Source organism: Cystoisospora suis (genome assembly GCF_002600585.1).
Source record: "Cystoisospora suis strain Wien I chromosome Unknown contig_472, whole genome shotgun sequence".
Taxonomy (NCBI): Eukaryota; Apicomplexa; class Conoidasida; order Eucoccidiorida; family Sarcocystidae; genus Cystoisospora; species Cystoisospora suis.
The window spans coordinates 88756-103456 of record NW_027153273.1 but is presented as its reverse complement, the minus strand read 5'-3'; the positions used below and the strand labels follow the sequence as shown (position 1 = coordinate 103456).

At 47.2% G+C, this 14701-nt stretch overlaps 1 protein-coding gene across 1 annotated transcript in view; it reads left to right on the top strand.

Annotated features, from left to right (window-relative positions):
* The first annotated feature begins 948 nt into the window (after positions 1-948).
* The window catches only part of CSUI_001183 (uncharacterized protein), a 15992-nt gene continuing 2239 nt past the window's right edge, over positions 949-14701 (top strand). Inside the window, exons 1-2 of the mRNA XM_068061389.1 lie at positions 949-4591; positions 5317-14701. The exon at positions 5317-14701 is cut by the window's right edge and continues 2239 nt beyond it. Coding sequence (XP_067926643.1) covers positions 2612-4591; positions 5317-14701 — 11365 coding nt within the window. The 5' untranslated portion in view covers positions 949-2611. The remainder of the gene's footprint in view (positions 4592-5316) is intronic.

Below are 14701 nucleotides of genomic sequence, written 5' to 3'. Positions count from 1 at the left end.
GGCACTTCGGGGTGCACGTACATCTGTAGACTTAGTTCTTTTGGCGTTATGCATACGGAAGGGACTGACTCCACGAGGATGTAGTACACCTGGAGGACAGGTTTCGTCGGGGCGCATGTACGCCTGGACTTTTCACTCAGTCGGAAGGTAGGCACATGCGGTCTTGTTCTTCTCTAAGAAGTTCCAGTCGATCCACGCTACTCCTCTCAATTCTGCGCTACTTTCTCAAGGAAGATCAACATGTGCCTCGGTTTAAAAAGAAAGAGGAGGAACACATAGCGATGCTGCTGCTGTCATCTAGCGATAAGCTTGTCATCGGTTCTCTGTCACTGTGCATTGGGGCCTCTCCCCCAGATTTGCGTGATCTCGACGATGAACTAAAGGAAAACGAGAGGGTCTACGATGCCCTGGGGGGGGGCCACAGCAAGAAGAAAGAACCGGGGATCTTGATCTGAAGCCTCTCACGAGAAAATCTCTCTTTTTCTCGAGAAAGTGACTCGGTCCGGCTGGTCGAGGATAGACTTCCGGCTGCAATTGAGTGGATACATTATCGTCTTCCTGATCTTTAAAGAAAAGACGATAATGTATCCACTCAAGGCGAGCAGTTTCTCGCGCGACTATACACCTCCGTTTCCGACCGAATCTTTTCCAGAATCATCTTCATCTTCGTCAAAAAGAAAAAAATTTCCAGCCCTTTGCGAACCTCTTGTCACGGGGCGAGGAGAGCATCAAGGCTTTTTCATCTCGGAGTCGATTCAGTGAATCGATGAAGAATCCTCCATCTCGATTGTATTCCGCGTGGCAACAGCTGCAGAGGAAAAGGAGAAGGTCGGGCGGGGTCGGTGTGGTAACGGCGAAGAGAAGCTTCTGTTCGGTGGGTGTTCCGGCTTGGCTTTCTCTTCCTCCCTGTTTCGAAATCAAGCATCGTCTTTTCTATGTCTTTCTTCCGTAGTTTTTTTCTTTGATACTTGTGGCCATGGAATGATCTATCTGTCTGTCCTTTCCGTCGTCTATTTTTATCTTTTCTTTCTTGTCAATTGAAGTGAAAGAAGAGAAGATCTCTTCTTTCACCGCTTTTCCTACCTTGTTTTTCTTTTTTCCACACATTCGAAAGATTCGGATTTGCTGTGCGCGGCTGTAGCTCTGTTAGGCAGAGGCACCAGCTGTCCAGCCCAGCCAGGCAGGTAGGCGTTTTCCGCCGTTCAAAAAGAAAAGACTTTCAGAGACAGAAAAGAAGAAAGAAGAAGATCCGTATCGATCCTTCCTTCTCCAGTTGTCAGAAACCGTTGGCTTTTCTCTTTTTTTATCCCTCACAAATAGGAGAAGAAGTGTCCGTGGAGGAAGGAGATAGTCAGACGCTTGAGAAAGAAGAAAGAAAACTGGTCAACACACTCTCCTCGTCGCGAGTGGCTTGTTTGGTTCGCATTTCTTTCCTTCCTCGTCTTTTCTTCTCCTCAACTTTTAAAGAGATTTCATCTTCACGTCCCCTGATGCTTGCTTCGTCGTATTCTCTCTTTTTCTTCTTCACCCCTTCAAACTAGTAGGGGGAGCCTTAGCAGCCGCAAGAGCAGCAACACCAGCAGCAGCTACACACGGATCGCGCTTCGTTAGGCAGGGACCGAAGAGGAAACTAGGAGATTGAGGAACCAAGAAAGGAAAGATACAAAGGCAAAAACGAGGAGAGAAAGAAGAGATTTCGAATCTTCATCTTCCACCTGAGAGTGATCAAGTTCTTTCGGCAGATTCGTATCTCTATCTGTTTCGATGCTCTCTTTCTATCTATCTCTCTCCCCGTATGTCTCTCATCAGGTATGGGGTAAGAGAATCGATTCAAAAGTCGATACTTTTTTTCCCTCTATTCCCCCCTCATCAGCACGTGAGGCGTATCGGCCAGTGTGTCAATTCCCCCCTACCCCGTAAGGAAGAAGAGATTCGCCGTCGATCGAGAGAAGTGGGTTCCTTTTTCTTTCCCTTTCTTGCCTTTTTCTCTCTCTTCTCTTTCTTCTGTTCGGTGGAGATGGAAAAGATGTCTCATCACATGCAAGAGAGAGAGAGAGAGGAAGTGGTGTGCCGTAGCTTCAAGAAGACACCTTGAAGACTTTTGACTGAGTGAAGTGAACAATTAGGAGAGGAAAAAGATATCTGTCTATCCATAGCACGAAGCAAAGAGACGGCCTCCTTTTGCGGTAGATGGAGAGAAGTTTCAAAGTATTCTCTCTCCCCCTATGTCAACCCAGCAGAGTCCTTCTTCTTCTTCTCCTTGGACGCATACCACTCCTTTCTACTTCTTCAAGATCCATCGTCGATTCATCTATCTATCCATCTATCTTTGCATGTGTGTGTCCGTCGTTTTTTGTCGATCTATGTCCGTCTACTTTCATGTGTCTGTATTCCTCTTTTCCACAACTCTGTCTATGTGAAGCTGTAGATCTGTGGGGAGAGATTCTCTCGGTGAAGATTTGAGAGGACAAAGGACTACGCTTGCTTGTTTGAGAAGTCGAGATGCAGGGCCTTGCTGATCATCATCGTGTCTTCTATCTTTTCCATTTAGCACCTATGTCTTTCTTCTTTTCAGAGTGTCTATTCTTCTTCTCTTTCTTTCTGTCATATTATGGGTCGCTTCTCAAAATTGTTCTCTAGAGGCTCGCATCAAACGAGTAAATCTGATTCAATCACGGCTCATTCATCTTCTTCTTCTTTTCATCCCTCGACGTCTCCATCTCCTGTCCCAGGCCGTTCTTCTTATTCTTCCATTTATCACTTCCCTCATTTCTCTTCAACACGTCGTTCTTCTTTGCCCCAACACCACGCGAAGAAGTCCGTCGTTCCTCTTCTTCCTTCTTCATCGAAAGATTTGAAGAGCCCATCTCGTGGCGGTATCTCTCCAGCCACTGTCACCCTTTCTCTCTCTCCGAATAAAAGACGAGACCCCAGTGCAACGGACTTTTATAGCCGGAATAGTAAGAGGAGTTGGCAGAAGGAAGAGAAGAAGAAGAAGGGTGCGGGAAACCTTTCTCCCTTTTTAGTCGAGAAGGAAAAGAAAGGTGTTTTCTTCTCCTCCCCCGCTTCAACGGCATCGGTTTCTTTCTCTCATTCTTCATCTTCTTTCGTCGAAAACAAGAATAGAGGAGGAAGAAGAAGAGATCGGAGTTTTACTTCATCTCCTGCTGATCTAAGAAGTCGCCAAGGCTCACCCTTTCCTGTTGGGTCAGCGGCCGCAGGTGTTCTTTCTTCTTCTCTCTCACGTTCCCGTACATCTAGCATTCCTCTTATACATGAGAGACAAAGAAAAGAAGGGAAAAAAAGCCACGCAAGAAGGAGAAGAAGTTTATCTTCCCGACAAAGTGATCAAAGGAAGAACCTCTTCACTTCTTTCTCGAAGAATGTCGATGATGTGAGTCGCAAGAAAGAGAACAGGAGTTCAAGTCTCGATGCAAAAGAGTCGAAGAATCGAGACAAAGCGATCTTCTTACATCAGAAGAAGAGGAGTCGGTCTTTGTCACCTGTTGGGAGAAAGGGAGATCACCTTCTGCGTGAGACTGTGCTAACGGATATCGAGGAAGAAGAAGAAGAGAAAGATCAAAGAGAAGAAAGACGAGGAAGAAGAAGATTTCGAGAAGACGACGATCGAGAGGAAGGAAGAAGAAGAGGAAGAAAAGCAACAGCAAGATCAGCGAGAAGTCTTTCTCCTGATTTGCCGTCGACCCGTAGGGCATCCTCATCTTCTTCTTATCTTTCTTTAAAGGCCTTCAGGAGAAATCTAGGAAAGGATAGAAGGAGGAATAGGAAGGCATCCCCGGATATCAAAGCGAATACACCTAGTCTCGATTATCACTCTCAAAGAGGAGAAGAAGAACAAGAAGAAGAGATAGGCACGCCACATCTTCATTCCCTTCTTCATCCCGAGCATCGATCTGCTTCTTCTGTTCTCTTCTATCAGAGAACGACCACTTTCATTCCTTCCTCTTCGTCTCTCGAGGTCAACAGCAAACGAACGACAGAGGGGAGAAAGTCTGTTTCCTTTGCCGATCAAAGCACTCGTCATGGCTTGAGAAGTGATGTAGGTGGACTACCGTCTCCCTCGTCAGTCCAAGGTGAACCTTCTTCAAGAGCCTGGCGAGCCTTCTTTTCTTCTTCCTCCTCATCCTCCTCTTCCGTATCTTTTTCATTCACATCGACGTCAGACTCCCCGGTCTTTCTTCCTCCACAACAACAGGACTTTCCTTCTCCTTCGTGGAACGCGACGTGGGCTGGTAGTCATCTGAGTCAAACTGCTGGTATAAGAGAGGAGAAAGGAGAAGAAAACGAAGGTGAGAGAAAGCGGAGAGGATCATCGATTTTCATCTTGAGAGCAACTTCTGTTCTTAGACGCCGTGAAGTTGTTTCGCGGGGATATGATCCAAAGACCGCAACAAGAAACGAAAGTTCGACAATCGACGGCAGAAGACGACGATCAACTGAACAAGACGAAGAAGCAAGAGAGAATGAAGTGTATGCACACTCCAAAGAGGAAGCCCATGGAGTATATGTACACCGTGATGGGAGTGCCCGATCTCCATCGAGACTTGTGTTTCATGAACAACGTCAGCATGTAAGTCACATCCCTTCTTTTCTTCTTTCGCTGGGATGACTGTGCTTTCTCTTTCCAAAGTTCCTCTCGCCTAACCGTCTATGTAGATCTATATCGACGTACTACTTCTTTTCATTTCTAGGATCTGGCTATACTGCAGTCTCCTTAGGTATCACTCCAGATGGGTAGATTAGTCCGCCTCCTATTTTCATCGTGCTGCCCCCCTTTCATCTTCTTGTTAGGCGTGAGTGTGTAAACACTAGCGGATACTCTTACATATACACATCCCCTGTATGTAATACGTGCTAGGTACACCAATTCCAGAGTTGCGTCCAGGTAGTCAGACGACATCTTCTCTGTCGTCTTCCTTTCCTCTACCTCGCTCATCTGTTTCTAGCAAGTGTTACTGGGGGCATTCCTGACAGCAAGGGATTGAAAAGAGGGTGCATGCATGCATGCAGCCCCTTCTGTAGTGTCGGTACACCAGAATTCCCTGATAGAACGGACTTCTTGCTGCGTGATTTCCCTGTTCAGCTCTTCACCCACTTTAATTTGCATACTACCTCCCCTCAGCTCTCTTCTGGTTTGTCTTTCTTTTTTACTTGATGTCTATTCCTTTCTTCTTCGTTCTTCTCCTTGATATCGACGGCTCCTCCTTCTGTCTTTCTACTTATGTAAGACTTGGAAGACTGAAGTTGTTTCTTCTGTTCTTCTGACTCTTACGATGATTGTCTGACCTTCTCCAGGCCACAAGGACTGTATCAAAGAGCGTCTCTACCTATCTTAACTCACCGGAGAAAGCAGTAAGATCGTCAACTTCCTCGTTCGCCTCTTTTGCTTCTTCCTCTTCATCTTCTTCTCTCCCTTCACTTAACCGCGGTATCCTCATTGACTCAGAATCTTCTTTACCAGGTTTTTCCGCAGATCATCGGGTTTTCACGGCTGTCCCCCCGTCTCCTCGGTTCCCTTTCTCTTCTTCTCCTGCTTCAGCTGGTGTCTCACCACCTTCTATTCCTTCTTGTAATCCTTCTTCGTGGCTCCATAGGAATAATTCTTCTTTCCCTTCTCCTCTTTCTCCTAACTATCATTCGCCTTTCTCTTCTCCTGCTTCAGAGTCCGGCTGTGGTTTGCAAGGGGACAGCAGCAGTTCTCCTCCGTCCCCTGAAGGTCTTGAAGCTCTTGAAAAGAGACAGGAGGTTTCGTCTTCTTCTTCCTCGAGGGGCGGCTTCACTCGCCGGTTATCTGCAGGGAGATTCTTTCCCAAGCTCTCTTCAACTCGCCGTTCATCACAAGTAGAAGAAGATCAACAAGAGGGAAGAGGAGAGAGAAGCAAAGCTCAAGACGAACCGAAGAAGAAGATAGAGATGAAAACAGCCACTCTTTCTGGAAAAGATAGGACGGTGGCCCAGACTCATAATCTTCATAAGTCTCGATCATCCTCTCCACCATCTCCATCTTCTCTGTCTCCCTTCAGGAGACATGCGTCGCGCTCTGTTGAAAAGACAGGTGGCAAGAAAGAAAGAACACTAGGAGAAGGAGACGCGCGGGAGGTTTCTTCCTCTTCTGCTGCTTTGTCTCTTGGGAGTCATCAAGGTCTTTTTTCAAAATCCAAACTCCAGAGGTTCTTTCGGACTTCTTCTTCTTCTTCTGTCGCCTCATCCGGTCCACCTCCACCTCCCCCTCTATCTTCTCCTTCGACGCTTTTATATAGTCTTTCTTCTTCTTCGTCAGTTGAAGAAAAGACGAATAAGAAGAAGAGAGGTTCAGGTGAGTGGATCAGACATAAGATTTCCTCGAGGGGTACTTCGAAGGCGATCATTCACGGTCTATCGTCTTCTTCTATATCATCTCTGTTTTCATCCTGGGTAGGAAAAAACAATCGATCTGGTTCCTCGATGTCTGAGAATCCTGGGAATCGACCTCCTCCTGGTGTTAAGGAGGGCGAGGTCGATTCTTCTTCTTCTTTTTCTCTTTCCGCGGAATCTACACTTCCCTCAAAACAACTGGAGATTCGGAAAGAAGAGGCCAGATCTTCTGGAGAGAAAAAAGGGGGGGCGAAAGAACTGAGGAGGAGTCTAGATTCTTTGCTAAGCAAAAACGAGCAAGAGAAGCTTAAGAAAGAAAGAGAAGAAAAAGAGGAGGAGAGTGAAGAAGGTGTCTTGAGATGTTATTCATATCCTTCAAGAGGTAGAGAGAGACAGGAGTCTGGGCCTCTAGGTGAGAAGAGAGGGGGAAAAGAAGAATTTTTTTCTCCTGAAGCACCTCAACGTCTTTCATCTGTTCTTTCTCTTACATCTTCCGATTCTTCGGTTCTTTCATGTCATTCTCTTTCATCTCTCGATCTAGAGGGAAGACATCACTCTCCCTCTTCTTTTTTGAAACGGCCGTCTTCATCTGAAGAGAAGAAGGGGAAAAACAGGATGGCTGATTCTTCCACGAAGAGTGAAGGAGGAGGAGGAGGAGATGTAGGGGGGGTGGAACCTCGCGACGCAGGAACGGCGTCTCCAGTACGGCAATGGACACTTCCATCGAAGAAAGAACAAGGAGAAGGACCGACTTCTTACCCATCTTCCTCTTCGTCTCTTCATCGTCATTCTCTCACTGGTAGTACGCCGAAGACAGCAGCAAGTACTACACACCTTAGCACAAGTTCGATTCCTCATTCATCTGAGGAAGCCGCTTCGGAACCTCGAGACAACAGCGGGGGAGGTGGGGGTGGGAGTGCAAGCATCCTCTCATCATCTTCAACCGTATCGACTTCCTTTTCTTCTCCTGTCTATGGCGTATCATCGACAGCGCCTCAGACGCCTGAGTTAGAACCGTCCAGCTTCACCTCTTCACAGCCTTTGGGCGGCTTTTCAGCTCCTGAGACGGAGACAATCGGCGAACATAAGAAAACAGGAGCGGGTGGAGAAAGAAGAAAGAAACTTCAGAGCTCCACGGATCTAGGGGTAGGAGAAGATCAACAAGGTCGTCATGGTAGCATGAGTACTCACTATGATAAGACGGACCCAATCCCCATCGCGGCACACCCAGATCTTTCAGGTTCTTCCTCCTCCTCCTCAACCTCTCTCTCTCCGAGTAAACTTCGTCAGTCGTTTTCTTCTGTTGGTCGAAAGAACTTCACAAGGACGCCAAGTCAGCGAAGAATCAGAGAAGAAGTTGTCGGCGGTGGACTACTGTCGCCCCGAGATCGTCTTTCTCCTCGAGATAGAGTAGGAGGGGGAGAGGAAGAGAGAGGTGAGCTTTTTCGTGGCAAGAGTGGATCTCTATCCTCTCAGGAGACACAGAATGGTGGAGGTGAGAAGAAGAAGATGATGAAGAAGAAGAGTAGGAGCGGAAGCGACGTTCATAAGGAACAGACGAAAGCCGACATGAGTAACATGGGTAGCAAGAGAGAGCTCGAGAGATTTGCATCGGAGTTTTTGTTAAGTGAGGATGAAGATCCTAGACCTTTCAATACATCTGGTCTTCCTCCTTTTCGTTCTTCTACACGTCATCATTATCATCGTGAGTCACATCCTCGCTTCTATCCGAGAACGATTACCGGGGTCGATGGTGGCGCTGCTGCCTCGCCTTCCACTTCTATACGCCGCAAATCAACTATGACCGGTAGTAAACCTCACCCAGGGGGGACTCAGGAAGCACTTGCTCTTCCCCCTTCCTCTTCTTCTGCGGCGATTCATCGTCATCGAGATCGTTCTCAGAGTAGAGCAAGAGGAAGACGATCCTTATCATCGTCATCATCGTCTACCTCCTCGTCTTCGTTATCTGTAGATGATAGTAAATTTGGCCGCGGGGCAACGTCAACAGGTCTATCAAAGCTCAAGTCAAAGAAGAAATTGTCAGCTAGCAGTCTTCTTGTCAAGCCCGATGATCGGCATCAGCAAGGTGGGGCGTCCTCCTTGGATTCCTCGTCAAGATCTTCCCCCTTTTTACCCAATGCAGCAGATAATGATCGAGAGAAACCTCTTTATCATAGAACCGTCAGGTCACCCTCTCGATCGACGGTCGCTCAAAAACAAGCGTCTCTTGGATCGGCTGAGCAGCCCCAAGGATCACGAAAAAGGCGAAAGGAGAAGAAGAGAGAAGTCGGAGGAGATGAAGCACATTCCTCATCATCGTCTTCAGATGATCCGGATACTAAGACAGGAAGGAATGCTACTATGGCTGGTACGGTAATAGGGGCGTTAACATCAGCAGGTGGGGCGGCGTCTGCAGGAGCAGCAGGGATGATGGGAGGTCCTCTCGGTATAGCTGGAGCTGTGGCAGGGTCTGCTTTAACGGGTGCAGTAACTGGGGCTTTAGTTGATAATGCTGTGAATCGAAGACGTGAGGTAGGTCCAGCCTATGAAGAAGGTGAGGTCTCCGCCAAGCTAACTCCGCGCGGAAGAGATTATGATGTTGTTGTCCCTCATGATCCCCCATATGAGGGAAATCCAACACCCAAGTTCCAAGAGAAAGGCAACCATAGAGAAGATAGACATACATCCTCCTCGTCTTCTTTACCTCTCATTGATGATCTTGTTGGTGTCTACCCCGACGCTCCTGCTGCTTCTTCGTCTTCTTATGAGGGAGAGGCGGGTGATCCAACCATGTCTGGAGATGCTGATGGTGACGGACAACAGAGAAGACGGAGAAGTACACAAAGGACTTCTCCTGGAGCGAAGGACCAAGGGGAGGGGGAGGTAGTGGTAGGTATGGAGTTCTCATCGTCACTGCCCTCGGCTTCATCAAGCGAGAAACATTACAAAAGACGAGGTTCTCCAACAGATAAGAAGAAGATAACGAAAAGTAGAACTTCTCAACATGATCATACTGGGAGTGTCACTCCCCTTGATCCTACAGTGGCAGGGGGGGGGGTCGGAGTTGTGACGGCACAAGATGGTAATCTAGTGCGTGGAAGTACAGCGGTAGTGAGGGCGAGTCAAGTGTATGCGAAGGATGAAGAAACCGATAGCACACGACATAAGAAGGTAGGCAAGGGACAAGGAGGAGGAGGAGGAGAAGAGGAGGGAAAACCACCTAAGAAGACGGCCACAAAGAAAAAGATGGTGAAGAAGAAGAGCACAACATCGACATTCCCAGCGTCACGACAATCGACAGCCGTGGACTTCAGGAGACCCCCCCTTGGCGAAAGAGATGGTGCTGAGGAGATGAATCAAGGGTATCTGTCTCAAGAAAGAAAAGGAAGTAGTATGATAGGAATCAGAGACAAGGTTGTCAATCAGAAAAACCACCTAGGGGGAGGAGCATCTTCTTCTTCTAGTCCGGCTGTATCTACACCATCTCCAACAACTCGACGTCAAATTACTCAACCTCATTTGGCCTTCTCATCTCAATCGCGTTCTCCCTCTCGAGCAAATCATCCTCATCATCCTCATCATGATCCTCTTTATCACAGCCGGAGTCACCATACAATATCTTTATCTAAAGAAGAAGGCGATACTACTTCTTCGTTGATGGTGGCAGCCAGTCCTCCTATAAGGCATCTCTCACACCAGCATGACCACGTGGGGGGAAATCGAAGAGATGAACAAGTACAACAAGAGGAAGAAGAAGAAGAACGTCTGCTAGCAGAGAGATTGCAAAGGAGACGGACCTTGCGCTCTCCTCTTCTTGCAGATTATCAAGAGGCAAGGCATCCTTCTTCATCTTTCTCTCATTCCCAGGAACATAAGATGAACGCGTCGGATGATGATGCACATTCGCTGAAGGAAGAGGGCGCAGAGAGACACGGAAGAGAAGGACGTGACGTTAGTGTTCTTAGTCAAAAGGAGGCAGGTGAATTCCTAGGCCAAGGTGGGGGGGGTGGACGAGAAGAAGAAGAAGAACAAGGAGAGAAGCGGAAAGACGAAGAAGACTATCATATAGCTCTCCAAGGAGAAGTCCTAGCTGCTACAAGGGATGTTGAAGAAAAGGCTACGAGGGTGGAGGGGGAGCGGAATGCCATTCGAGCAGATGAGCCAGATGATAAGATCTATTATAGTTCAGAGAAAGAAAGAGAAGCCTTCACAGAGGGACTTCATCTTGACGATGAGAGAGAACGGTATGAGGAGGAGAAGAAAGAAGTCGAAGAAGGGGAAGAAATGGTCATGACAAGGCTGTCAGAGAATCTCCGAGCGTTAAGCTTTGAGAAAGTAAAGAGGTTACAAGAAGCCAAAGAAATTCTAGAAAGAGAGGAAGAAGTTTTAACGGTAGGTATAGAAGAGAAGAAACACCAGCAAGATTTCGAAAGACAAATCGACTGGGAGGAGATTCCCGATGAAACACAAGGCAATGAAGGAACAGAAGAAGAAGCTGAACTCCCGGTCGATGATCAGGCTGAAGAAGAGCAAGAAGAACCCTCTTTTGAAAGACAAGAGATCCTCCCCCAAGGAGGTACAAGTCCTCCTAAGCTCTTCGACACGGAGGTTTATCATGAAGCTCCTTTACCTTCCTGCTATGACGAGGCGGATGAATTCTCTCTCAACGAAGAGGAAGAAGAGGTGAAAGATTACGAGACAGATGAACGTGTCGATTCATCTCTTGGTTCGTGTGGATATCCTCGTGTGTTCTCTCATGTGTGCTGTCACAGTTCTTCTTTTCCTCCCTCTCTGCTTCTTCCTGCGTCTTGTCTCTCTGACGGAGAAAGCGAAGAAAGAGGGGAATGTGTGCTAGTGAGTTCGCCGGAGAGGACGGAGTGCGGAGAAGGACAAGAGTGTGTAAGAAGGACAATAAATGTTTCTTTCGGTATAAGAAGAAGTCAAAAGAAGAAGAAGTGTGACAAGGTTAAAGAAAGTCATCTCACCGCCGTTTATGAGGCGAAGTCGGAGGACAGTATTCTGGAAGAAAGTGTTTCACATGAGAAAAGCGAGGAAGACAGACACTTTTCATTGAGGTGTCTGTGGAAGAATGACATCTCTCGTTCTCGCTCCTCTCTATTAAAAGCAGGTTTCTCTCTTTTTGTCTCTCCTAAGAATCAAGTTCTCGTCCATTCTCTTTTGAAACAGAAACTCGAACGAGAAGCTCTCTCTTCTTGTCCTTGTACTTGTCCATCTTCTCCTCTTTTCTCTTCGTCTCCGCTCTCTCTTTCGTTTGCACACCCGTCTGTGGATCCTGAGCACCAGGACTACTTTACTCCGTCATTCTCTTCTCTCCAACAAGACGCCACGAAGACAGGCGAAGAAGAGAACTCTCTTGGAATGAACGTGGAACTCTTCGTGAGAAACGGGGAGACGAAGAAGGGAGTCAGGAACGGTAGACAAGAGGAAAGCAGGTTCATCCATCATCATCATCATAGTCAAGAAACAAAAGAAGAAGAAAGAGAAGGAAAATATGAGTCGCTTCAGGTTGTAGAAGATCCTCCTGATTCATCTCTCTCCCCCTCCTCATTCTTTGCTTTCTCCAAATCCTACCTACATAGTACGCCTCCTCCTCCACCACCGCCACCAGCGGCGCCTCTCGATAGCCGACACCTGGGTTGCATGCCTCATGATAAAGAGCCGACGGCAAAAGTACATTCCGCAGCACCCGTTCCTCTCGCATCAGGACAACCTTCCTCTCCTTCTTCTCGTGACCATTCATCTGACAAACTGCGTAGGAGCGAGGAAAAGAACTGCCATCGTAAAGAAAAAGAAGAAGAAGGAGGGAAGAAGAGAGCACCTCATATCAGTAGCCGTCATCATGATAACGTGCCTAGTAGTGACAAGCGCCTCTATCCCAGTGGTAATTACGCCGCCTCGCCGCCCTGTTCTTCAAAAGGCGGGAAAGAAGACAAAGAAAGAAACGCTTTTCTTATCGAGAAGCTTCCATCCGACGATGATGTGATTATACAGTTAGATAAGACATATGACTTCAACTTCTCAGATCCACCACCTCCGCCGGGGCGGTCACCTCCCTCATCATCTCCTTCTCCTTCTCCTCTTCATAATAGTATAGGAAACAGGAGTGTTGCCTTTCTTCTTAAGCCTTTTTCGATGCGAAAAGAGGGGTCAGTGTCACCTTCACCCTCTCCACAGTCTTCCTCTGCTCCTGTTTCTCCGAAAGGATCCACTTCTCGAGGTAAAGAGACAGCAGGTTCTATGAACACTTCTCACACTCGTGATGATTCTGCCTTGCCCTCTGTATTCCGGCTAAAACAGAAAGAAGGAGAAAGACAAACGAAGGAGAAGAACAACACCAAACATATCAATCAGGTGATCGCTTCGTCTCTGGGTATCGAGAAGAAGAAGAAACGACGGACCGACAGAGAAGAAGACGGCGAGGAAAGAAATGAAAAGAATCATAGCTCTTCTTTATCTTCCTCTTCCCCTTCTTCTGCTTTGGATGATGCCAGAATGTCTTGTTTGATATCTTATCCGATGGATATAGTAGATGATGGCGAGATGGGGGATCGAAGAAGGTCCAGTTCTCTTTCTTCTTCTTCTTCTACGTCAGATCTTTTGTATAGAGCTGATTCATCAAAGATAGATATTGATTACGCATGCAATCCTAAGACCCCCCATGGTGATGATGATGATGATCATCATCATCACCGTCATCTTGAGAATGAGGATTCTCAATCAGATGCATCTCCTCCTCCACGTTTACGTCGCAGTGTGACAGATTCTCTCGTTGTAGGTGAAGTCGATGAGTTCTATGATAGCCTTGCCTACTCTTACGGCTATCACCATCATCATCATCATCCTGATCCGTCTAGCTCCCCCGTTCATGTAGTGCAAGGCGATCGGGGAGAAAGACGAGAGGGGGGAGGAGGAGGAGAAGAAAGAAGAGATCGTCGTCTATATCAGGAGGACGGTCATCGTGATGTTCGAGCTAGTTACTTCTTAACTCATGGTGACCCGTTGAGCCTTGAACTATCATCTCCATGTGTCGATCATTCATCAGATGGCTTGAGCGGTTCTCCGGCTTATATTCGAGGACAGAGTGAGCCTGTTGTCGTAGGAGGAGATTATGATGCTTATGGGGGAAGTGGCGTAGGAGGGAGGGGAAGGATCGGAGGGTTACGAAGAGCAGGAGGGGGAATGAGTCGAAAACATCTACGTGTGCGATTTGATAAAGAGATAGAAGAACTTCTAAGAAAGAAAGAACAAGAAGAAGAAGAACGTCGTCAAAGAAGGTTATTTCTTCTTCGGCAACCTCAGCAGCATCGCTTACATAGAAATCAGAAATATTCCTATTATCCTCCTCCTCCTCCAGATAATGTTATGATGTATCATAGTGATGATAACGATCTAGATCCTCTACCTCACCAGCATCTCCCAACTCATCATCGCCTTTCTTCCTTGTTCAGACAGAAGAGATCAAATGACGCACTCGGTTCAGAGGGTGATTTAAGAGAAGCCAGGGGGGGAAGAAAATATGAAGAAGATGAAGAATTCTTTCAGGGGATGCCCTCCTCGTCGTCATCGTTAACGTTAGGAAGCAAGGCCCCCATGACATCTTGGCATTCTTCTCCAGCTCTCTTGTTCTCTTCTTCATCCTCTCAGCCTTCTCGTCAACATAAGGCAAAAACGTCATCGTCTACATTTGATGGAAAAAGTTCTTCTTCATCTTCTCACCTTCATCAGAAAAACAAGAATTCCTCGAAAGCTCCTTCTTCTCCTTCTCAGGCTGAAGCCTCTCATCATTCTCAGAAAACCTCACATGATTACAGAGATGTTAGTCGCGAACACAATGGTGATCCGTCTCGCCTGTCTGGCCCTGGACATAGGAAAGGAGGGAAAAAGTATGATGAAGTCGATTCGGAAAGAGAAGAAAGCAGCATCTCGAGGAAGAAACTCGATCGAGAGAGCTCTTCTTCTTCTAAGAGATCGTCTTCGATGAATCAAACGAGAGACGAAAGAGATGATTCATCTTCCGGAGATCTTCCCGGTCGTTCACCGTCATCACCCGTTACAGGATCTTCTCCTCCTTCGCAGGCATCGCCTCCGCGGCCATTAAAGTCTCTCTTTCTTTCGAAATTACACAAGCTCAACTCTCAGAAGAGTCAGCATGGAAGAGGATTCGATGGGGGAGCGGCGCAAGATCCCCCTAGGAGAGAGAGAGAAAGAGAAACACGACGGAGTCAGAGTGTACCTCCTTTCGTTGAAATAGAAACAAACACATCAACAGGAAAGAAGCTTGGCCGGCCCGAGTTGACCAAATTGC